The 27,423-nt window shown below is 32.9% G+C and overlaps 1 protein-coding gene across 1 annotated transcript; it reads left to right on the forward strand.

The window, feature by feature from the left end:
- The first annotated feature begins 64 nt into the window (after window positions 1-64).
- On the forward strand, window positions 65-27,087 carry LOC111704091 (protein msta). Its single transcript, XM_023476229.1, has 16 exons — window positions 65-79; window positions 14,309-14,441; window positions 15,752-15,820; window positions 16,439-16,481; window positions 18,640-18,709; window positions 19,094-19,130; window positions 19,647-19,685; window positions 20,222-20,264; window positions 20,495-20,605; window positions 20,945-21,025; window positions 22,153-22,234; window positions 22,359-22,432; window positions 23,425-23,508; window positions 24,781-24,845; window positions 26,088-26,169; window positions 26,988-27,087. The coding sequence occupies exons 1-16, from the start codon at window positions 65-67 to the stop codon at window positions 27,085-27,087; spliced, it is 1,128 nt and encodes a 375-aa protein (XP_023331997.1).
- Window positions 27,088-27,423: the final 336 nt, after the last annotated feature.

A 27,423-nucleotide genomic window follows, 5' to 3' on the forward strand; every position in this document is an offset into this window, starting at 1 on the left:
GAATTCAAAACGGCCATTATTTATATGCTTGAATAATCAAATAGAATAGGTGGTGAATTTGGTCATGACAATTTGGCAGGTTAACAAAAGTGACAATTTGGTAATGACATTTTGGGACCAACAATTTGGAAAGTTCAGAAAAGTTACAATTTGGTAATGACAATTTAGTACCAATAATTTGGTAATGACAATTTGGTATCAATATCTTGGTAATGACAATTTGGTACCAATAATTTGGTAATGCCAATTTGGTAAGTTCACAAAAGTAACAATTTGGTAATGACAATTTGTTACCAATAATTTGGTAATGGCAATTTGATACCAATAATTTGTTAATGACAATTTGGTACCAATAATTTGGCAATGACAATTTGGTAAGTTCACAAAATTGAAAATTTTTTAATGACAATTTGGGGCCAATAATTTAGTTATGACAATTTGGGACCAATAATTTGGTAATGCAAATTTGGTACTAATAATTTGGTAATTTTCGCAAGCAATATTTACCATTTAGCTTTTTTATTAATATTATAGTAAACCATTCTTTACCTTACAAACTTTCACCTTTTAAGAGATTACCTAATATATTTATTGTATAAATTTACCAAATTGTCACACTTTTGTAGTTACCTAATAGTCAAAGTTATGAAGTTACTAAATTGTAACTTTTTAGTAGTTACCAAATTGTCACTTTTTTAAAGTAAACAAATTGTCATTACCAAATTTTCATTACCAAATTGTCATCTTACCAAATTGTCATTACCAAATTGTCATTACCAAATTGTCATTACCAAATTGTCATTACCAAATTGTCATTACCAAATTGTCATTACCAAATTGTCATTACCAATTCGTCATTGCCAAATTGTCAGTTTTTTAGAGTTACCAAAATTTTCGTTACAAAACTGTCACTTTTATGAAGTTACAAAATTGTCACTTTTTTGTAGTTACCAAATTGTCATTACCAAATTGTCATCTTACCAAATTGGCATTACCAAATTGAAATCACCAAATTTTCATTACCAAATTTTCACTTATATGTACTGACCAAATTGTCGTTACCAAATTGTCATTACCAAATTGAAATCACCAAATTGGCATAACCAAATTAACACTACCAAACATCCGCCCGTCAGTGAATTCTACAGTAAACTCGGAGAAAACGTACAAAGTCAAAGTTCTTTCAAAACGATGCCCACCCCAAATTGATCTTTAAACAGAAGACTCTTTAAACACCAATGAAATAAGGCTGGTTACAAAATTTCATTACTTTATTTTGGACAAACTGTATTAGGTTCAGTTCAATATTTATATTAGTTTCATTTTTGTTTTCTGTTATTAAAAGATTTGACTTTGAGTAACACTAGGTTAATTTTCCAGTACACCCCTGGTTAATTTTCCAGTACACCCCTAGTTTTACTTACAGTACATACCCAGTAACACTTCCAGTACATCCCCAGTAATAATTCCAGTACATCCCCAGTAACACTTCCAGTACATCTCTAGTAACACTTTTAGTACAACCCGAATTAACCTTCCCGTGCGTACATCCTTAGTTAACCTTCCCGTACACCCCTAATTAACCTTCCCGTACACCCCTGGCTGTTGCTAAGCTTCCAGTATTTCTCAAGCTTAACTTCCAGTACATCCCTAGCAAAACTAGTACACCCCTGGCTTAACCTCTAGTACATCCCTATCTAAACTAGTACACCCCTGGCTTAACTTCCAGTACATCCCTATCTAAACTAGTACACCCCTGGCTTAACCTTCAGTACATCCATATCTAAACTCGTACACCCTGGCTTAACTTCCAGTACATCCCTATCTAAACTCGTACACCCCTGGCTTAACTTCTAGTACATCCCTATCTGAACTCGTACACCCCAGGCTTAACTTCCAGTACATCCCTAGCTAAACTTGTACACCCCTGGCTTAACTTCCAGTACACCCCTAGCTAAACTCGTACACCCCTGGCTAAACGTCCAGTACACCCCTGGCGAAACGTCCAGTACACCCCTGGCTAAACTCGTACACCTGGCTTAACTTCCAGTACACCTCTGGCTAAACTCGTACACCCCTGGTTTAACTTCCAGTACACCCCTGGCTTAACTTCCAGTACACCCCTGGCTAAACTCGTACACCCCTGGCTTAACTTCCAATACACCCCTGTCTAAACTCGTACACCCCTGGCTTAACTTCCAGTACACCCCTGTCTAAACTCGTACACCCCTGGCTTAACTTCCAGTACACCCCTCGCTAAACTTGTACACCCCTGGCTTAACTGTCAGTACACAACTAGCTTAACTTAGTACACTCCTTGTTGGGCAACCGAGGTCTGTTCTTAATTACAAGTTTTCTGTCACCATAAACAGCTGACACCTGGTAGATTAGAAACCGGGTTTTAATATAACATAAAGGGAATGTAGATGTAACTTGAAGTGACTCTCCATTTGCAGAGTTTCATGTCTGATTCAAAACAGTACCCTTTTATTTGTCTGATTATCTGCGACGGAGAAATCCACAATTTCGCTGAAAGTTGTGTGCAAATTTGTTATCGGGGAACTAGGGTGTAACCAGAGATAAGAGAGTTACAGAGATCGATTTTCAGATAAAATATGCGATATTTTCCACAGCTTGTTCTATTGTGTACAAGTACTGTACACGACCAATCAGCAAACATCTGTATTCAGGGATATTTAAGGGTCCTTTGGATACGAAACACAAAATGTTCAAAAAAGACTGAATTCATAAATGTTATGTTTCATGTTTAAAATTGGAGTATTTCTTTAAAAGTTGTAAAACTTAACCACTGAATGGGTATTATGTTCAACAAGTGACCGTAAGATGGCACTCTAAAACCCTATCGCAAAAGCGTAGCATGTTGTGCTGGGTCGGTTTAGCCCTATGTAGTGACCCTGTGAAAGGAGATAAGCAGTCTGTGTAGTCTGTGGGTCTAATACTGTAAACTAGTGCACATCTTGAGTGCTATGCAAATGAATTCACATCTTTCCCGAATATTCTGTGTTTAACGTGGTCTTTAACCCTATCCCTGCTGGGGTACTTGAAAACCAGGATATGCTGAGGGGGGACCCCCAGCAGGAATAGGGTTAAGAATCAAACTGTGCTTCTGTGGATAGAATAAGGAAAACTTCGCCATCTTTTATCAGTCAATATGCTTTACAGGTTAGGTTACCGGTGTAAATAGTACATGCCAATCTACAAATGGAGGGTCTGCAGTAAAGATTTTTTAAAAAAGTGGTTCAAATTTAAGTTTCATTCATAAATAGAGTTCATGGTTTCCTGCAATATTGTTTTGCATTCTTTCATTGTTATTTTTTTATGTTTTTTTTTTCATGATATAAAAGGTTGAAAGTAAAAAAAAATCTTTTAAATCAACCACAGAATCAACAGATGAGGCATCAGAAATTTATTTGAATTCTGAAAGGTTAATTCTTGTCTTGAACCCCCATCGTTTTCCCTGGTTTTCGTTTTCTAAAATCCATTTGTTGAATTTATGAGAGAAGGAAAACAAATAAACTAAATCTAACGATCTATCTCCAGCAGGGAAATCTAAAATAAAATAAAAACGCAAAGAAGTATTTAAAACATTTATTGGTAAATAAGGTTTATTGTAAAAATTGTATAACTAGGCGAACTAGGCTAGGCTTCCCTTTTCTTGTAACAATTTTATCTTTTAACTGTTGATTCGCAAGGTGTCATTTTTTATTGTCCTCTTTAACTAAAAATAAAATTTTGGGCCTTTTTTTGTTTAAGTTGGCGGATTTTCAAAAATCTAAAAGTTCTACATTTTCGTAATTTCTAAATCTTAAAATTATGACCTTACATAAACCTTCCCCTGGGTTCCCTGGGTCATGTGAGATGCCACAACAAAATTGGGTCCTGATCAGTTCAGCCGATTTGACGTAAATAACACAAACAAACAGACAGACAAGCCAAATTTAGATATAGATGGTTTAGAAGGAAACGTTTTGTAAATTACAAATTGAAAGAAAAAGATATAAAACCTGGAGACAAATAAAATATATTCTGTTTAGTTTAAACCATACGAGAAAGAAAACAAAGAGGTAAAGATTACCTCAGATGAATACAACCGACCACCCTATTAATTGTACACTTAATTGTATATAGAGTGATCGTATTTCATGGGGGGGGGGGGAGGGTGTTGATAATTGAATATTTGTATAGATAGTTAAATATTTCATCGTAAAAATTTGATTTTTTTTCAAGATTCCAAATACTTTGCATGGCTAGGACCTTTTAAGGTTGGGAGACTCTACCGTACATCCCTCGAGATATTTGATCTATTCCCAAAAATCCCCCCTAGAAAATACGATCACTCTATATACAAGTGTACCAGGGGGGGAGTGCAGAAGTCCTCAATTGGTAATCACTGCCACCCAAACCTGTTTTGCGGTATGCGCGCTCCTTCATTGGTAATCTCCACCACCTCAATCGGTAATGAGACAAAAAAAAGGGTATCATTAAATCGTTTATTTTTTAGAAATAAGACCATATTGACTTCTGTTAATGGCCTATGGTGTACAATATTCTTACAGATTTCGTTATTGCCCCTCAGTTTCGAAAATATATCTATGCCACATGAAGAGCTAGAAATAAAATTACGTTTTTTAACCTTTGTGTATGGGCCCTCCTCAATTAGCAATGAAGCGTTAGAAATAATAAGTGAACTTAACACTTCATTTTAATTAGCGGAGCAATGAGATTGGTTTTTAAAAAAAAAATTTCTTTCTATGCATGTAATTAGTGTTGTTGTAACTGTTAAACTCAAGTAGGCGAATACAACTAAACAAAGGTTTTTTGACAATATCTTTTAAACGGAGATAGATATTACTTTTGGCGGGGAGAGGTAATTTTTAGTAAACAGGCAGCTCAACCTTTTAGCAACTTAACTCCAACCATGAAATACAGTCATTAAATAAACGAATTGAATCTAGGATTCGGCTAAAATAAATTATGCCTTGTTTCTCAGACTTTGTTGACCAAACCAATCTGAAAACAAATCGAAAATTTAGTTTAAGTCAATACAGATGCCATGAAACCCTGATAGATGTCGAAAATCGTGTTAAAAATGCATTAAATTAAAATCTCAGAAAACAAAATTTTACGGTGATTACCAATTTAGGAGCGCGCATGCCGCAAAACACGTTTGTCTGGCTGTGTTTACTAATTGAGGACTTCTGCACTCCCCCCCACTTAGTGTACAGTGTTAGATACGTAAACAAATCGTGATGTTCACAACCGACCATCCTATTAATTAATGAATATGGTGGTTGATTGTGTGCATCTTAAGTAAGCTTTACCTCTTCGTTTCCTTTCTCTATGGTTTAAAACCATAAGCCCTTATAATTCTATAAAATTATCATATATGAAACACTATGCTAAGATTGCTGTGATATCATTATTATTTATTTCTTACTATAATACAATAATGTGTTATATTTTCTTCTGCTACATAAAGCCTGTCTTAGAGAGGTAATGCTTACTTGATAGATATACCTCGCTCTCAGTAATACCATGGTATGAATATATAAATACATTGTGGATTATTATGGGGAGGTANGGGCATTTACTTTTTATAATCGGCATAGCTGAAGCTTTTGAAGCAATATTTGATTTTAACAGGAGAAACTGATAATCAAATAACAGATATGTTACTCTGGTAATAGTACCAGAAGAACTAACCACCATGATAGTCAAGTAAAAGAACGGGAGTAACTAACCACCATGTTACTCTAATAATGGTACCGGAGGAACTAACCACCATGCTACTCTAGTAATTGTACTAGAGTGACTAACCACAATGTTACTCTAGTAATAGTCCCGGAGAAACTAACCACCATATGATATTCTAGTTGGTACCAGAGTAACTTGAAACCATGTTATTCTAGCAATGGTACTGGAGTAACTAACCACCAATTTACTCTAGCAATAGTCCCGTAGTAACTAACCACCATGTAACTCTAGTACTGGTAATGGAGTGACAATTCACCATGTTACTCTAGTATTGGTACCGGAGAGTAATTAACCACCAACCTATAACTCTAGTAATGGTAACATGATTAACTAACCACAATGTTACTCTAGTATAGGTACTGGAGGATCTAACCACTATGATACTCTAGTATTGGTACCGGAGTAAATAACCTCAATAATACTAATAGTAATCGTAGCGGATTAACTAACCACCATGTTACTCTAATAATGGTACTGGAGTAACTAACCACCATATTACTCTCGTAATTTTACCAAAGTAACTAACCACCATGATACTCAAGCAATGGTGCCGGAGTAACTAACCACCATGTTACTCTAATAATGGTACTGGAGTAACTAACCACCATATTACTCTCGTAATTTTACCAAAGTAACTAACCACCATGATGCTCTAGCAATAGTACCGGAGTAACTAACCACCATCTTACTCTAATAATGGTACCGTAGTAACTAACCACCATATTACTCTCGTAATTTTACCAAAGTAGCTAACCACCATGATACTCTAGCAATGGTACCGGAGTAACTAACCACCATGTTACTCTAATAATGGTACTGGAGTAACTAACAACCATATTACTCTCGTAATTTTACCAAAGTAACTAACCACCATGATACTCTGGTAATGGTACCGGAGTAACTAACCACCATGTTATTCTAGTATTAGTACCGGAGTAACTAATCGGAGTAATGGTAGCGGAGAACTGAACAACTTTACATCTTGGTCTTCCGAGGTTTCGCTCCCCATCCCACAGTTGGTTTATAGGTTTGGAACTTTGTACAGTGCACACTTGTAAATCTAGTTTTGTAAATAATAAAAATTAATATCTAAAATTATTGTACAGTTTTTTATTCAAATGGGAAGTTTACAAACACTTTTATATTTCATGCTGGCGATTTTTTATACACGTAAAACAAATAACGCATTCAAATGAATTCCTCCTGATATCTCAACTGAATTCCTCCTGATATCTCAACTGAATTCCTCCTGATATCTCAACTGAATTACTCCTGATATCTTAACTGAATTACCCCTGATATCTCAACTGAATTCCTCCTGATATCTCAACTGAATTCCTCCTGATATCTTAACTGAATTTCCCTGATATCTCAAATGAATTACCCCTGATATCTCAACTGAATTCCCCCTGATATCTCAACTGAATTTTTTCTGATATCTCAGCTGAATTCCTTCTGATATTTAACTGAATTCCCTCTGATATTTCAAATTAATTCTTTCAGATATTTCAACTGTATTCCTCCTGATATTTCAACTTAATTCTTCCAGATATTTTAACTAGATTCCGCCGGATATTTCAACTGTTTTCCCCATGTTATTTCAACTTAATCCCCCTGATATCTCAACTGAATTCCCCCTGATGTCTCCGCTGAATTCCCCTCTTATATCTATTGAATTCCCCCCTGATATTACAAGTGAATTCCTCCATATATTTCAACTGTATTTCCCTTGATATTTCAACTTAATTCTCCCAGATATTTTAACTTATTACCCATTATATTTCAACTGTATTCCCCCTGATATCTCAACTGAATTCCCCCTGATATCTCAACTTCATTCCCCCTGATATTTCAACTAAATTCTCCCTGATATCTCAACTGAATTACCCCTGATATCTCAACTGAATTCCCCCTGATATCTTAACTGAATTCCCCATGATATTTCATTGGAAATCCCCCTGTTATCTCAACTGAATTAACCCTGATATCTCAACTGAATTCCCCCTGATATCTCAGCTGAATTCCCCCTGATATTTCATTGGAATTCCCCCTATTATCTCAACTGAATTATCCCTGATATCTCAACTGAATTCCCCCTGATATCTCAACTGAATTCCCCCTGATATTTCATTGGAATTCCCCCTGTTATCTCAACTGAATTATCCCTGATATCTCAACTGAATTCCCTGATGATATCTCAACTGAATTCCCCCTGATATCTCAACTGAATTCCCCCTGATATTTCATTGGAATTCCCCCTGTTATCTCAACTGAATTATCCCTGATATCTCAACTGAATTCCCCCTGATATTTCATTGGAATTCCCCCTGATATCTCAACTGATTACCCCTGATATTCTAATTGAATTCCCCCAGATATTTCAACTGTATTCCCCCTGTTTTAATGAAGCCGACACTTGTCTGTATAGATTCCCCATATCGAAGCAAACATGCGGATTCGACATTAGATGATAAATATATTTATCCAAATTCAAACACGACGGGGATTTCTTCAAATCCCATATATCAACAGATATTGTAACTGTTGTTGTGTAGATATTGTTAATTTTAAACGCTTCTTCTCGATCTGAAGGCACTGTTGAATTTGATGATAAATGTTTGATCCCTCAAATAAAGTTGTCCCTGCAGATCTTGCCCATCATAAGATGCTAACCTGTAACCCTTGATCTTGATATCCAATAAATGACACCATTAAATAATAGATTAATACGCAGCATTCTTCAATTGATAATATCCCTTCCATGATGGGTTACGATAACAATTTTATCCAAGAGGAATCAATCTAATCCTTCAGAGGACAGAAGATATATATTTATGAATAACTACTTGATCCCGGGATTGACAATACAAGTCAATTCATTTCTGATTTTTCATTCATATTTTCATATCATAAAAAAACTGAGTTTTTGCAACGAACTAAAATTTTCTAATCCCTATTTCTTTGAAACCTAATGGTGTAAACCTTTGATATTTAAAATAGATAAACCCTAAATTGTTCAGGCCACTTCAAAATGTGTACGCATGTAGTAAATTCCCTACTCCATAAGGGTTTCACAAACCTGTATCAATCCAGGTTCAACTCAATCTCACTTAACTGTCGATGTCAAACCGTACACGAGTTATCTTTATCATGAACTATCAATGTCTCAACCTGGACATGATCTCATAAACTATCAATGCCTCAACTCGGACACAATCTCTTAACTATGAACTATCAATGTCTCAACCTGGACATTATCTCATAAACTATCAATGCCTCAACTCGGACACAATCTACACGATCTCATAAACTATCAATGTCTCAACTCGGACACAATCTCTTAACTATGAACTATCAATGTCTCAACCTGGACATTATCTCATAAACTATCAATGCCTCAACTCGGACACAATCTCTTTCTTAACTATGAACTATCAATGTCTCAACCTGGACAAGATCTCATAAACTATCAATGTCTCAACTCGGACACAATCTCTTAACTATGAACTATCAATGTCTCAACCTGGACATGATCTCATAAACTATCAATGCCTCAACTCGGACAATATCTCATAAACTATCAATGCCTCAACCTGGACAAGATCTCATAAACTATAAATGCCTCAACTCGGACACAATCTTATAAACTATCAATGCCTCAACTCGGACACCATCCAGCATGATATTGACTAAATTATAATTGAACAGAATAGTTCTTGATTGAGTTGTACCTTGTAAAACAGATACAAGAGAATGCTGATAGAGTTGAAGCCAGTTTGAATCCGACTAAAGTATAATTGAACGGAATAGCTCTTGATTGAGTTGTATTTTGTGTGACAGATACCGAAGGAGAGGGAAGGATACTCCTGAATTGGTACCGAACTAAAAGACTTTTTGGAGTAGGGCATTTACAACAGGCACAATAAAAAAAAATTGAACAACTTTACTGGATTCTTGCAAATCAGCTATTTTTTTCCAACTAGATTTGATATTATTCTATTTTAATTTAACGTATTTGTATTTTTAAAAATTTGAAAATTTTCCCTTCTTGCCGGATTGATAATGAATGATTTGACTGAAAGTCAGTCAAGCTCCGCGGCAATTGAAATGTAATTTTAATCATCTGTTCAGTTATAGATACAACTAGATACAACTAGATACAACTAGATACAACTTGTTGCAACTAAATACATCTAGATACATAAAGATACAAATAGATACAACTAGATACATAATACAACTAGTTACAACTAAACAGTTTAACAATACAGTACAACTATCAATGTCAATCCAGACACGATCTCTGAACCATAAACTATCAATGTCAACAGGGACACGATTTCATAAACTTTCAATATCAACATGGACACAATCTCATTAACTATCAATGTAACACGGACACAATCTCATAAACTATCAATATCAACACAGACATGATCTCATAAACTATCAATATCAACACGGACATGATCTCATAAACTATCAATGTCAACACGGACATGATCTCATAAACTATCAATGTCAACAGGGACACAATCTCATAAACTTTCAATGTCAACACGGATACGATCTCATAAACTATCAATGTCAACAGGGACACGATTTCATAAACTTTCAATGTCAACACGGACACGATCTCATAAACTATCAATGTCAACACGGACATGATCTCATAAACTATCAATATCAACACGGACATGATCTCATAAACTATCAATGTCAACACAGACACAATCTCATAAACTATCAATGTCAACACGGACATGATCTCATAAACTATCAATATCAACACAGACACAATCTCATATATATCAATGTCAACACGGACATGATCTCATAAACTATCAATATCAACACGGACATGATCTCATAAACTATCAATGTCAACAGGGACACAATCTCATAAACTACNGTTACATTATTATTAGTTATTACATTCTATTTGATTTTAAGAAAAATATGTCGAATAATTTTAATTTCAAATAGAAAAAAATATCTGGTGGGAGAAAGGGGGGTGGTGATTTACCTGTTTCCCTAATTATATAACATTACTTGCTAAGAAAGATACAAAATGCTTGAGAAAGCTTAAAGTATAATTGTCAGGTTAGAATACAGAACATGTGTTTACACATCTATATATATACCTCACATACACCCACGCAGTTGCAAATGTGATGTACACAAAGCTAAACAATCTTATAACAGTGTCCCATATACAAATGTGAGAGTTAAGTGATAACATTACTACATTCAAATATGTATCTGTACGAGATCTACAGTTTAACCCAGACCTCGAAAAAATTTATAAAATGTCGTCTTGACAAATTTTCAATTGGTTTTTTACCACTGAACCTGAATCTCAGTAATTTAACAATAAATAAATAGTTATGAAACATACGGGAACAGTTTTAGAAATTTCCATATTCCAGGTAACAAAAGTGAGGAATTTCCCCAAGTTCTCCATTATTGGTTTGAGGAATTTCCGGGAAATTTCTCGAAAACAAGTTTTTGAGACTGATTCCTCGGAAATTTTTGAGAAATTTTTCGGAATTGGTTCCCAATTTGAGAGATTTTTAAGGGATCAGTGTTTTGAGAATTAGTTTCGAAAAAGATCCTGAGATTTTTTCCCCGAATTTTTGCCAAGAAGTTTCTGAGAATTTTTCTGGAATATTTATCCAAGAAACTTGGTTCTGAAGAACTTTTCTCTGGAAACTCCCAAGAATTTCCACAAATTTGGCCGACCTTTTCACTGGTCATTCTCCTGAATTGGTAACAAGAAATTCCTTGATTACAAGAAATTCCTTGGTTACAAGAAATTCCTTGCTTACAAGAAATTCCTGAATATGGTTATGAAAAATTCCTCGGAAAGGGTTACAAGAAATTCCTCGGAATTGGTTACAAGATATTTCCCAGAATGGGTTACGAGAAATTCCTTTGGAATGGGTTACGAGAAATCCCTCGGATTTTCCTGTTATAGATTCTTGGAAATTTCCTTTGAAAGATTTCTGGGAATTTTGCGGATTCCCAGGAAAGATTCTTAGGAATTTTCGCGGATTTTCCGCAAAATTGTTACCTGGGATATAATCATTCAATTAAAAAACTAAATATTTGCAGAATTCCATTAATTATCGGTAGTTTAGAAGACGACATCTTATAAATTCTTTCAGTGGCTCCGACGTTTTGGGTTAAACTCTACTAAAATTTAAACTTGTTCTTTAAAAGTTTGTTTCGATAAAATTCTTCTATCCGAGCAAACATTTTGCATTGAGTTTTAAAATACCTAAATTGTGTTCAACTAAACATGAGAATCTTATGACGACCAAGTGTGATAATGAGTATGCACGCCTATTTTAAAAGAAAACAGGCTAATCGATAAATATATATATCCCTTAACTGATTTGCCTTAAACTCGGGAGACCAACGGGAATGTTCATAGCTTGGTTTTGAGATTCTAAGTTGAGTGGGTCACCTTTTATCGGGAAAAATAGCTAAAATCGTATTTTACGACCAAGCGCGGGTAAACGGCGGAAGTAACTAAGCTAGTCATCAATAAGAATAGCAGTTTTAAATGTTTTTTAAAAGAACTGCAGACATATTGAATATTATACTGGGTAAAGAGAAAAGATTTTGTTTTTGATAATGTTTCACATTTCGTAAGAATTAATGAACTATACTGTTACATCACCTAGGAGCTGAAAACTTTAGAATGGTGGATATCGAGATTAATGCGTGATCCTCTCTTTTTCTTAATATCGAGACTAACCTAATCGTGTATTTGTATCCTGAAAAGTGTATAAAATTCAACCAATCAGAGTCGCGTATATGAAGCTGATAAATTTGAAATTATTATAATTATTATATGCAGAAATGGGAGGAACTCTCTAATTAAGAAAAACTGGTTTTTGATTTTTCTCTACTATATCCAAGAATGAACGGTTTAAGAAGAAAATCAAAAGTGTGTCCATTGGATACTCAGATTAAGTAGTCGGGATTAAGGATATCTTATTCAATTGGTTTTCAGCTAGGGTTACCCACAATGAGACCTCAGAGACGATTGTATACATAATACTGTATTTTCAGTTCAAATGTGTTACTTAGCAAGTCTCTCCCTTTCAGATGACGGGAAACTTATAGCTAATTCTTAAAAAATAAAATCTAGTACATGTAACAAAAATGAAGCTTGTCACGAATCAGAAAGTTGCGAATGAATGGAGAAAACTTTATGATTCATTTAATACCAATGAGACATTTTTACAGTGTCTAATTTTTAATTAAGAGCGTAAAGTCATTTGCAATATTTCGCCAGTTGTTTCAGTCAGCAGGAGAAACATTTTTTACAATTATTTCATAGCCCGGACAAAACATGTAAAACAAAATTTTATAGATTAATTTGCTATTTAGGAACATAATTCTTAAAAGGAATTATCGATGAAAGCCATAGTAGAACCGTATTATTTATTATCATCATTACCGTTACTGTCTCTGTAATTTTATTCGCAGATTTCTTCAAATTTTCGTCTTCAAAATTAATATAAAAAACCTCCGACCAGCGACCCTAGCTGAATGAATAAGCATAAACCTGCGAGATTTTAATATAAATTTTAATTAACTAATTTTCAAAGATATATGTTCAATATTATTCTCAACCTGATCCTAAATATGATATTATTTTGTAAAATATTATTTTTTACATGTTTCGTCCATCTTGTAAAAAAAATTTTTAAAAAAAAGTTTCTTCTGTTGACTGAAACAACTAGTGAAGTATTTAAAACAACTTAACGCTCTTATTTATAAATTGCACATCGTAAACTTGTCTCATGAATAATATAGTTTTTCTCAATAAACTGCAGTTGAAATTTGTTACAGAGCCAGCCCCCCCCCTTAGGTCACATCTGGCCTTTAATCCTGTGTGAAATTTGTAAACTAAACTAATAAAATGGCTTTTAATTTGTTTACAGACTTTTTAATGTATATTTTTAAACTCTTGTTTATTTGAAATTATATTTCAGATACTAAGGACTAGGATATATTATCTAACAGAATGATATTAAGGACCGTCCTGCTGTAATAAATACTAAGGACTAAGATATATTATCTAACAGAATGATATTAAGGACCGTCCTGCTGTAATAAATACTAAGGACTAAGATATATTATCTAACAGATATGATATTAAGGACTGTCCTGCTGTAATAAATACTAAGGACTAAGATATATTATCTAACAGAATGATATTAAGGACCGTCCTGCTGTAATAAATACTAAGGACTAGGATATATTAACTAACAGAATGATATTCAGGACCGTCCTGCTGTGATTAATACTAAGGACTAGGATATATTAACTAACAGAATGATATTAAGGACCGTCCTGCTGTAATTAATACTAAGGACTAGGATATATTAACTAACAGAATGATATTCAGGACCGTCCTGCTGTAATAAATACTAATGCTAGGATGTATTATCTTACAGAATGATATTCAGGACCGTCCTGATGTAATTAATACTAAGCACTAGGATGTATTATCTAGCAGAATGATATTAAGGACCGTCCTGCTGTAATTGGACCGTTTGATAACAGTGAACTAGTTTGTCTAGAGTGCTACAAACCTATGGAGGAATTATATCCTTGCTCAATCTGTTCTCTTCCCCTTTGCAGCAAAGGTTTGTATAAAAAGAAATTGAGTCTTTGCCACAAACTCTGATTTTCTAATCCCTATATCTTTGCAACCCAATGTCGTAGACCTTAGATATTTTAAATTTTGAATTCTGTTAGATCAAATAATCTAAGTTTGAAATTTCAACGGTTTTCAACTTCAGGTTGCAAAGAAATAAATTTAAATATGCTGCCTGACAAAGGTTTGTAAAGAAATTAGAGAAATGAATTTTAGAGAAATAAATTTTAGACAAATAATTTGCTTGATTATTTTCTGCACAGTTGACGCATTCACATATATAAGACACTATTATATTTAATGAAAATTGCTTAAGCTACACTGTCTCTAAAGAAAGGAATTGAGTCTTTGCCACAAACTTCGATCTTCTAATCACTATATCTTTGCAATTCAATGTCGTAGACCTTACATTTTTCAAACTATGAATTATGTTAGATTAGATAATATAAGGAAGAAATATCAAAGGTTTACACCATCAGCTTGAAAAGAAATTGGAATTAGAAAATTTGATTTTGTGATAAAGATTCAATTCCTTTGCTTGTGAAAAGAATTAGTTTGTCTCTAAAACATGTTATAAAGTTGTTTTTCAAAAACAGACTTCACCAAACTTGAAGATTACCAAAATTATTTGATATGATCTATGCTCAGTGCAAACTAGACAGACAAATTCATGTGACATTACAAGTACGGCTTTCTGACCTCATAGCTCTTCTGTTGTTGATTTCATGCTCAAGTATGAGAGGAGCAAAGTAATTGAGTTTTTGTCGCAATCTCTGATTTTTAATCCCATATCTTTTTACCCAATGTCGTAAACCTTTGATATTTTAAACTATGAATTCTGTTAGATCAAATATTCTAAGTTTGAAATATTCAACATTTAAACCATCAGATTTGAAAGATTTGAGGATTTGACATTTTTATTTTGTGTCAAAAACTCATTTCCTTTAGCTGAGCTGAAACTTTAGAATTGGACTAATGAGACTTTTCTCTTTCATTGTGAACAAGATTTCTAACGGACTGAATGGTATGCAAACGACACTTTGATTGGAAACATTTTAGTCACTTTCCTGAATATCATGATTTGAAGATTATATTAATCTACAGATTAACAAACAGAGAAGATCAAGCATTGATCTCGATATCCACAATTCTAAAGTTTTCAGCTCTGGTTACATATTGAAAATTTAAGTTTTTTTTTCTCAATAGTTTTTTAATAAGAAGATTTAAGATTGAAACCATTTGAGATTTGAATCTGACATGAAATTTAACGTAATGTTTAACGTGAATTCTTTTTTTTAGATTGTGAAAACAAGCCTCGGCATTCAATAGAGTGCAAATACTTTAAGAATACCAAACCAAACTTTACAGGTAAACTTTCCCGTGATTGCCAAACATGTGAAAGCTTTTTTGAAGGACAAAAATGTTAGCCTATCAATGCACATTCGGGGTGGATAGATGGAGCACACCCAAAATATACAAGGTGTCTGTGAAAAAGTTTTTTAAAGCTTTTTATTGCATCGTCGTTTTATTGCACTAAACATTGGTCCACCCCATTTTGGGCAACAGGGAGGCCAGAAGAAGTAGGATTAAGCTGAAATTTTGCACAATTAAAAAGTCCCAAAAGTGCCACATTTATCGATTTTATCATCAAATGTTGATTTATTAAGCAACTAGCTGAAAGGCCGGCGTTGCCCGTTGATTTTTTAATCTATAAAAAATTAATTTTGTTTGGTCTATAACACCCCCATGCTACCCATGAGTGTCCACAAAAAATGTCAGTTCATTCGGTCAATCCGTTTTGCCGGCAATAGGAAACATATATATGAATGTCTTGTTTTATTATATAGATAGATTAGCTGAAGGGAATGTCTTGGTTTGTTATATAGATAAGCATAACTTGAATCGATAACAAAAGTGAAATGAAGAAGTAGTTTTCTTTTCGGAAATATTGAGTTAAAACATTAATTAGCGTCTTACTCATTTTAGAATGTGAGAGAAGTACTATTTACTCATCTATAGCACCAATTAGGTAATAATAAACATTATCTTATTTTAGCAATATTTATCTCAAAATAGCAATAGTCCTGGCATTTCTAAAATGTGGTCTGTCGTTTTGTGCTTTCATGAATTAAACCAATTCTCTGGTCATTTTAAATGTAAGAACTGACAAACCACATTTGGAAATAACAGGACTAGGGCTATTTTGTGATTAATAGTTTCATTAAGTAATGTTGCTTTATCAGGTTGACAAATGAGCACCTAAAATTATTTTTGAGATCAAAGACGACTTTCAAGTCATCAATCAATTAACAAATTATTCCGGTTTATCTAGAATAGCACATATATGAAAGATCAATTGAAATAATGTTTAAAACATTTCTTTAAATTTGCTTGCAGGTAAACACGTGTGATTAGAAGAATATATAATTCCTTATATTGTATTTCAATGTTTTGTTTTGAAAGCAATAAGATAAAATCTTTTTCCAATTACGAGAAGGAAAAAGATATATTTTCCCATAAAAGAAAGAATTTGAACAAAGTAAGTTCAATTTGGAAAGTGATTTTTACAATATAAATGATTATTTCTTTCTTCTTTTGCTCCCAGTAATCCCTTGTGGTTTGCTACTCTAACCTTTTACTTAGAAAAAGATAGAAAACTCATTCTAAATCTCGTTTATTTTATGTTCAAAATATATTGATTGTGAGGCCAGAGTTTTCATCTACAGGGTTTATCTACAGAAGATAAGACTCTAAAGACGACATAAAAATCTTGAAATATGACGATTCCCAGGTTGAATAAAGTCTTCTCAAATACAGTATTTTCAAAGAATTTTAAATGATTGAACAAAGACAGAGTTGCATGGAATCATAATTATAAGGAAACAGACAGTGCATTTTCCGTACAGTCGTCTCTGAAGTTTCATCCTTAGTTGGTTGCCAGCTCTATATATAAATATTTGGGTTGTTTCAAATAAACTTCAAAATGGCTGACCCAGACCTAGAAGAATTGAGTCTTTGCAACAAACTAGGATTTTTTAATCCCCAGAACTTTGCAACCCAATGCTGTAGATCTTAGATATTTCAAACTATGATCGAAGTCTGTTAGATTAAATAATGTAAGCTTGAAAATATCAAAGGTTTACACCATCAGGTTGCAATGATTAGTAAGTTTGAGATTTTGGCAAAAAAAACAATTTCTTTTTATGGTAACATGAGTATTGAGTATATATATTATATATGACCCCAGAGAAGGTTTTTTTAGCCGGTCAAAATTAGAGATTTTAATGAAATAAGGAAAACGTACGATATGTGTTATTGTTATTAATCTAAATGTAAAGATAGGCTTTGAGAGGGATCATCACCAAATAGACGGTTATAAATAGAAAGCTGTGTGGTTGGTTTATATAATTCCGCGACACACGTGATATCATTCTTTTTTTATATAATTTTGCGACACACGTGATATCATTCTTTTTTTATAATTTTGCGACACACGTGATATCATTCTTTTTTTTATAATTTTGCGACACACGTGATATCATTCTTTTTTATAATTTTGCACACACGTGATATCATTCTTTTTTATAATTTTGCGACACATGTAATATCATTCTTTTTTATAATTTTGCGACACACGTGATATCATTCTTTTTTATAATTATGCGACACACGTGATTTCATTCTTTTTTATAATTTTGCGACACATGTGATATCATTCTTTTTTTTATAATTTTGTGACACACGTGATATCATTCTTTTTTATAATTTTGCGACATACGTGATATCATTCTTTTTTAAAAGTTGCATTGTTTAAATAAGCTTCCATTGCATTAATATTTTAAAATCTAAACGCAACCTAACCTTTACAACTGAAAGCTACTTTTTGATATTTTGAAAACTGTTGTTTGCTCTTTCTAAACTGAGAGTAATTTAAAATGGCAATCCATGAACAGAATTAGTTTGTCTCTAAAACATGTTANTCATTTAAGTGTCAAACCTTTTATAATGAGGAAGATAAATGGTTGTTTTTCTAGGTTTAAATGTTTTTAATTCTGATAATTATTATATGTTTTTCTGCAGTAGAAATACGCAAGTCACTTTAGTAGAGAACCCATAATTGAAAAAAGTCCGGTTTTTTAAAATCATTATTATCTAATTAGCATGGAGGGTAACTGTCCCTTTGATAGGATGTTAGAGATACAGAAGGAGAATGGTTACATCTGGAGTTTAGTAAACCGTCTTGAAGATCATCTTCAAGTAAGTTTTATCATTTATTTCAAACAACGCAAGTATAAAAATAACTTTAAAGAGCTATACAAGTCTGGGGGGGGGGGGGCGGCGCGTAACGCAATTATAGCAAAGTATAAGGAGCAAAGCATGTCTGGCTCAAATATTATCCCATCTTTATCTAACTTGTGATGTAAACTTTTTTATTTAAAATTATTACATACTGGCTAAAGAAGGAGGAAAAAAAAACGTTAAAAAAAAACACCCCCCGGCCACCCATGAGTGTCCACAAAAAATATCAGCCCAATCGGTCCAGCCGTTTGGCCACCTATACGCAACACATATATACGAATGTCTTGTTTTATTTCATAGATATATATATATAAAGGTATTTGTATAACTTGTTTAAATCAGGAGAGAAGAAGAGGTGAACCTTGGACATTCCTTCAAGGTAGCAAAGGAATTAAGATTTGCCACAAACTCAGTCTTCTAATCCCTATATCTTTGCAACCTGGTATAGTAAACCTTTGATATTTCAAAATTAGCTCTCTATCATTAGGTTGCAAAGATATGGGAATTAGAAAACCAGACTTTCTGGCAAAGAAAAAAATCCTTTATTTATTTAGTAAAATTTTAACACTCATCCCTTTTATCCTCATTAAAATAGTTTATAATACAGATATTTATTTCTTTTTTTATTTATCATAATAATAGTAAATACTTTTTTTGTTCTGCATGATAGGTGTCCATCAGTCACATTTCTCTTGGTTGTGACTTGTTAAAAATATTTTTTTAAATTCTACTTTCCGTATTTTAGCGCGACAAGGTTGTACCTCAAGTACTTCACGGAATAACTAGGGTTTTGTGCGTAGGATTTCCAATGAAATTGGATTTCACTTGCACGCAATTCCGCTCAAACCCTAGTTATACAACTGGATGGGTTTAATGAAATTACTATTTCTTTCAGAGACTGTGTTCCCTTTTATGGAAAAGTATTGTGAGCAAGGTAAACTCTTAGTGTACAGTGTACTGCATACAGTGGACAGTGTACAGTACAGTGGACAGTGTACAGTAATACAGTATACATATGTTTACAGTTTACAGTTTACAGTATACAGTGTACAGTGTACAGTGTACAGTGTACAGTATACAGTATACAGTGTACAATGAACAGTATACAGAGCACAGTGTGTAAGTTTTCAAGGGCTCGTGTTATAATTGTTTCACCATTGCTTATAATGTTCAGCTGATGTTTTGTTTATCTTTAATGTTCTTTAAAATCAGGGACCCCAACATAACAAAAAAATGCAGATTTACAAAATAATACTTGAATTTTTTGCAAAATGTTTTAACACACATTCAATCATTTGCTTAAAGAAAACTTATTACCCCAATATAAAAGTTGCATGATTCGTGCCGGTACAACATGTGCTGTATGTGCATTCTGTCGTACTGTCCAGTCTGATCACCCAGTTTAAAGTCGACCCAGCACGTTATATGAACAAATGTTGCCTGGAATGATATTAAATAAATCTTTTTCAGATTATTCCCTGAACGATTTAGAGAGAATAATTGGTATATTCAGGAAAGATAATCATGATAAAAAATACAAATATATAAATTACTAATTTCTATTTAAGCCCTTCTAATCCCATATAGGTATGTAATAAGTATTAAATTGAAAGGTCGTTTAGGAATTATCAAACCAAAAAATTCATTAAAAGGAGCATTTTTTGTATATGGGAGATGAAAATCGTCTCTGTTTGATCCTACTCCCAATTAGAATCTGATCCAAGTTGATTCTTGTTCTACCAGAACCAACTCTGTAAAATGGGAGGATAAGGTTGGACTTGAAACCCGTCCAGTGGGGCATGCTCTCTGTCCAGTATTCTCTGTTCTTTGCCATTCCTGTGTAAATAACACCAGGTATAGAGATACCAGGAAACACCAGGTATAGAGATACCAGGAAACACCAGGTATAGAGCTACCAGGAAACACAAGGTATAGAGCTACCAGGAAACACCAGGTATAGAGCCACCAGGAAACTTTGTTTTTCTCTCTGAAAAATGGTAAATACTAAATTACTGTTCTTAATATTAAAAGTGACTTACTGATTGAATTAGTAACTTTTCAAATCAAAAAACGATAATTTTTTCATTATTGTAAATATATGATGAAGGTTTATACGTTACTGTTCTGTAAATTGGGCATGCTACTCTAAAATGAAGACTTAATTGAAATTAACAGTCCCTTTAAATGTATTAGGTACACCATAGAGGATGGTTTAATAACTGTTAGAGCCTGTATACCTATACAAGCTGGAGACGAAATAACAACTCAATACAGGCACATTAACATTAAACATAAATATTAGAAAATTTTAAAATATTAAAAATGAAAACCTACAGAAGGTATTTATTTAAAATCCTAATCACAGCTTTGTTTTCAAATCATTATTGCATTAATACAGTAAAATTGGATTTAAGACATGTCCAAAATGTGTTGAAATTTGTGTACATAAAACTGAAATAATTTTTATCAGTACTTATACTTATTTTTTTACAGTGAATGTAGCTGAATAGATTTACATTTAATATCAAAATAGATGAACCCAACCAACTGTACAGTATCTTTTTAAATGTTATGAAAAATAAAATCTTGTTGTCAAACACTGTTTTCCATTTTTCAGTGTTTCTGTATGTATAAGTTGGATATGAAATTAAAACGGTAACAGATACATATGTATATATAAAGTTGTAATCACTGTTTTTCTGTTTGTTTGTCCAATCATAGCTTAGAAACCCCTTCATTTTGATTGGGGAACTTGGGAGAACCACGGGAATGTTCTTAGTTTGGTTTCATGGGATTCCAAGTTAAGTGAATCGACTTTCAAAGCGAAAATTAAGTTTCCCGGTAAAATCGATCAAGTGCGGGTAATTAAATGGCGTGAGTAACTATGAATAACATGTGCAATGCTGGGTTACCAAGCAAGCCAATTATGTATTGAAATTGTAAAAAGATTAGCTAATAAATGTTGCTTTTCAAGCCGCAATTTTTCTTGAAACATAGGAAAATGTAGAAATGTCGCCGTTAACATTGATGGATTTCTAACAGAAAAATTNGTAGAAATGACGCCGTTAACATTGATGGATTTCTAACAGAAAAATTAATTAAGCAACATTTCTGACCGGTCAGAAATTTTCCCTTGATGAGTTGTCTTACAAATTTGGTCCGATCGGTTCAGCCGTTTTCATGGTTTTGGATACAGACAAACAAACAGCAAGCCAAATATCTATAATGATATCCTTACAACTTTTTAAAATCATTAATAGAAGACAAAAAAAAATTTTCGCGTTACTGCTATGGCAAATAATGACATTTTAGACATTAATAAACCTTGAGCAATTAATTAAAGTTGATAAAGTGAACATTTTTGAAAGTTTTGCATTAGATTAATTTTAATGGTGTATTAGAGGTCCTAATGACGGAAATATTTTGCGGAGACCGGATTTTAAGAAAAATTGGCTGTTTGACTGTTCTTGTGTTAGATGTCAGGTAAGGTCACATTATTAAGCTTGGAGCTGGGAATTGTTCTTTATTTTTTTCAAAACATGTTATTTTACGCTAATTATAAGATATATGTTTTGAATGTTGAATATTTGAATTCTTGTATTTTAAGGATCCTACTGAACTTGGAACCCACTCTAGCACCCTCAAATGTTTCAAGTGTAGAGAACCGACACTTTATCCAAGGTAAACAACTAACTACAGACCAACGCATAATATCTACAGAATCTCTAGAATAGGAAGACGTCTTGTAGACTCAAGTTATGACTTTTAATAGTCCATTGAACATGAGACACGGCAGTTGTGCAGTGTAAACAGATCAATTTTAGTTTAAATGTTATTAGAAGAGTTACAAGTAAAACTATTTACTTTGTAACACCATACAATTCACTTGTTGCCTAAATGTCGTCTTCCTATTCCACAGTATAAAAATAAATGATTAATGGGGAAACACCTTAACAAAAATTCTAAATCTTAATAACTCAAAAAGAACCATTTCTTTTTATTAAACATTTCTATTTATTTGATACAAGGGAGTCCCATGAAATAAAGTGTACTGTAGTTTACTATGAGTAATATTATAAACAAACATACATGCTGTCCAATGTACATGTTAAGATTTGCATTCCTCCCAGAAACTGCAGTACATTATTTTGTGTTAGTCCCTTTTATATTCCTTCCTCCTATAGATAGGATAACCGCCAAAAAGTTCTCTGAAAAAAGTTTTCGGAAATAAAGTCCTAAATTTTGAGAAAAAAAAAGACTTTATTTCCAGTGACATTTTGTCATAGGACTTCAGAAAAATAGAAATATTTTATCAAAGTTTTTATTTCCAGAAACTTTTTTCCGGTGACTTTTTTACATATATTCCATAGATAGGGCTGGACTTGATTGGTTTCTTCCTGCACGTTTGACAACGAGATCCTTCATCAACAATCGTTCGTCTCACGATTGTTCCGTTTCAAAACTTTTCGGTTCCGTCTTTGAATATTTACGATATTTACGATACGTCGTTAACGATGGTTAATCGTTAATGGTAGTTGATCATCTACATATGGTAAAATAAATTGTCCGCATTTTAGACATTGGACTAATACCCACGACCAATCAGGTTTCGGAAATGTTTCGACCCATGCCCGATCTTTATCCAAAACCAAATTTCTATATTTTGTTTTTAGAACAAGTGACCTTGAGAGTGAATGGGAGTGCAGAAGTTGTGGAGATATTGTCACACATTCTCAAGCATTGGAAATAACACTGAGGTATGTGCAATGTGCATATATTGCACCCTGCACTATACTTTTTATTAAACTAAATTGGGAACCCAGATTACCTAAGTTTACTCTATAAGTGTCAATCCTCTCAACTAAAATTTTTTAACCAAGCTGAAAACATTCCTGTGGTTTTTCAAGTTCCCCAATGAAAATTAGTGGCAGATCTGGCAAGGGGTTCACGATTAATGATCTGGCAAGGGGTTCACGATTAATGAGCTGACAAGGGGTTCACGATTAATGATCTGACAAGGGGGGGTTCACGATTAATGATCTGACAAGGGGTTCACGATTAATGATCTGGCAAGGGGTTCACGATTAATGATCTGGCAAGGGGTTCACGATTAATGATCTGACAAGGGGTTCACGATTAATGATCTGGCATATACAAACAAAGAAGATCGGAACTTCTAATGAAACTTATTCAACTAGGTTTAACTAATTTGAAATCGTTTTTTTTAATGAGTTGAAGTGTGGATTGGTTAAAGAGGGGGGAACTAGCCCATTTGAAATTGTTAAAATCCAAATTTAAAAGTCAAAACTTCAATGTACATTAATGTTCCAATGACACTAAAAAAATTTAATACGACTTTCAGGATTTCTATTAATACAAGGCAAGACATTCAATGTTCTCGTAAAAAGTGGAAAAAGGTTTTGTAATTCTGAGCATCTATAATCCTTTCTTGGCGAACATGTGACGTCCCACACAGACAAGAAAAGTATATATATAGATATTAAATGGTTCATTTTTTTTCTTTTATTTGAGAAATGGCATCTAAGGATTTGATAATTTGTAATCGTTTCTACTGACTTTTCCAAAATGGTTCGGTAGTTAGTACTTTTGTTCTGTGAATCTTGTGATCAATATTGTCCTCAAATTTAAAAGTGCCCGTATTGGATATCGAGATCAAGCGTTTAAGATGAACGATACTATTCATTCTAAGGTCCGACCTCAGAGCTGAAAACTTAAGAATTGTGAATATCGACTCAGATCAAGATCAATGGTTGATCTATTTCAAAATTAATTTAATCATGAGTTTGTAATTGTATCAACAAAAGTGTACATATCTCAACCAATCGAGTGGGGTTTTGAATACCAGAACAGCCTATCAGAGAAGCCGGAAAATTTGAAATTTTGCGCGCTACTTAATGAGGAAACTGACAGGGAGAGAAAAGGAAAGAGTGGATGAAGAAGGAAATTAAAGATGTCCATATTTGATATTCAGATTAAGCTATCGGAATTTACTCTTTCTTTTTGTTAAGGTTTGAGTCTCTGTTGTATGGAAAACTGTATTCGGATCCACCACCATCTTGGGAAATATTCATCGGTATCTTTTATAATTTGAGACTATTTTAATTTAGGGAAATATTAGTTACAAGATTTAGCTACAGTGAAAACTGTGTAATAGGAAGACGACATTATAGCACTACTCTTGAGTATTTAATTTAATGTTGCTTAAAATCAAATAGTATTTATACTGATGTTTTTTTAATCCCTTATTTTTTGAAATGGGTCTGTATACACTGCACAATTGGTGTGTCTCATGTTCTATGGACGCTTTAAAATCATAATTTGTCTGAAAGACATCTTTCTGGTTTTCTGGTTCTCACAATGCTATGGAGACTTAAATTTAACTAAACTCTTAGAATTGAGTCTAATTCTAAACCCAGATATCTCTAAAATCGCTAAAAAACCGGTTCCAATTGAGCGGCTCAAATCTTGAACGAGCGGAACCAACTGCATGTTTGAACCGTGTCTCATATTTGAGCTGCCTGAGACTATGCTTCTAAATCTCAGCCTTTGTTAAAATATTTGATATTTCTAGTACAGAATTTACCACAAAGAATGAGTCTGTAGTACCGACCTAAAACTCTTCGTATGTGATTATACGAATGTTGAATTTTCTTTAAAATTTTCTCTTTGCTGATAAATTAACCAATTCTGACCAAAATAAAAGAAATATATAGCTGATCGTAACCGTAAATGGTGAAGTTAATATTTCTTTATTATCTGAAAATTGTTTATTTTCTATTTCGATTCTTTCTATTAAACTACGTTATCTACCTCATTATTAATCCTATAAAGGACCGAAGGCGACAGATTTCACATAATTTTAAAAGTTGTATGATCAAACTAAATACGAGAATAACCGGTCTAGTCTTTTCCGTACCGGCCCGTATACCCGGTAAGTGGTTTTGACTCAATGTGTATAGTATGCAACAGAATAAGGCAGGCTGAACTAAAGTGCAAGTCCTTTGATTGGAACAATTTTTTATTAACTTCATATTTTTCAAAAATATTCAATTTAAGTTTAAAGTAAACTCACAGTTTGTGAATTGTTTGCCTGATTCACAAGGATACCCTTTAAATTTACTTATTCAGCAATGGGTAAAATATCGATCTTTTTTTCTAAACGTGTTGAATTCTTTCTGACGCATGCAAGTAATTCATTATAGAGAATAGGAAGTGTTCAAATTTTAGATAGAATAAATAGGATATCTTCCTCATCTTTTTTATTAGACTGGATTTTGTTTAAGATGACCTGGAGAAGTATTTTTATTTGTTTAAGATGACCTGGAGAAGTATTTACATCCGACGCACTTTATCTGTATGAAGGCAAAAAGATTGCTCCTTCAAATTTATGGGTCAAGGTAAATTTTTTTAAAATTGTAAAATATGAATTTTTTTTTATATTTTCCTCTTTTTAAAATCTTGCTTGTTATAACTTAAATGATAAATGTGTAATCTGTTATATTTCCTACTGGGCTTTCAGGTAGGGTTTCCAACGTAATAAATTTTTCACTTAAGCGAAATTACGTCCAGTTACACGTAATAATTTTCATTTCGTGTAATTTCGCATGATTAAACATTTTGCGAAATTCGTTTAAAGGATAAACGGAAGAGAGTAGACAGAAGAAATCAAAATCAATCTATCAGAAGAAAAAATTCTTAATTTGTTTCTTCTTTTTTGACTGACAGAGAAAAGAACAAAAGGTCGACATAACTCAATTATGTTTGAAATTCCAGTTTTCCTTAAGTTATTAGTAAATTAACGCTGCATGCGATTAAAAATCATTTTCTATCCAAACCTAATAGTAAGAATGAGGAAAAACAGGAAGCAAGATCAGCCCGCATAAAATAAGCTTTCACTATGGTTTACAGGGTTACCCATGGTCAAGTAGTTGGGTACATGACTTTTAATCAATCTTGAGAAAACAAAATAATAGAAAGACCTTGATAATAAACTGGAAAAAGATTTATTGATATATCGTTTTATATGTATGCGTGTCAGCGTGAGCTTGTGCCCACACCCCTTAACCAAAATAAATTATTAAATTTAAAAAGATAAAAATAATTGTATTTGTTGGCAGGGATGGATATACTCTGGATAAAAATAAAAATAATTGTATTTGTTGGCAGGGATGAATATACTCTGGATAAAGATAAAAATAATTGTATTTGTTGGCAGGGATGGATATACTCTGGATAAAATGAGCAAGGAACAGTTGGAGAGGAAGATTCAACTCTGTAATAATTATATAGGTAAACAAGCAAACATTTATAAATAATAAACAAGCAAACATTTATAAATAATAAACAAGCAAACATTTATAAACAATAAACCAGCAAACATTTATAAATAATAAAGTTACAAACATTTATAAATAATAAACAAGCAAACATTTATAAATAAAACATACAAACATTTATAAATACTAAACATACAAACATTTATAGATAATAAACAAGTAAACATTTATAAATAATAAACAAGCAAACATTTATAAATAATAAACAAGCAAACATTTATAAATACAACATACAAACATTTAGAAATAATAAACAAGAATCTTTAAAAAATGCTAAATAAGCCACGATTTAGCAATATTAAACAAACAAACATA

Source organism: Eurytemora carolleeae, unplaced genomic scaffold (assembly GCF_000591075.1).
Source record: "Eurytemora carolleeae unplaced genomic scaffold, Eaff_2.0 scaffold497, whole genome shotgun sequence".
NCBI lineage: Eukaryota > Metazoa > Arthropoda > Copepoda > Calanoida > Temoridae > Eurytemora > Eurytemora carolleeae.

Bases quoted from the DNA above. Each gene is read 5' to 3' on its own strand.
- LOC111704091 (XM_023476229.1), top strand. The intron at 15,821-16,438 runs GTAAACTTTCCC...TACTCATTTTAG, and splicing joins TACCAAACCAAACTTTACAG to AATGTGAGAGAAGTACTATT. The intron at 19,131-19,646 runs GTAGCAAAGGAA...TATTTCTTTCAG, and splicing joins ACCTTGGACATTCCTTCAAG to AGACTGTGTTCCCTTTTATG.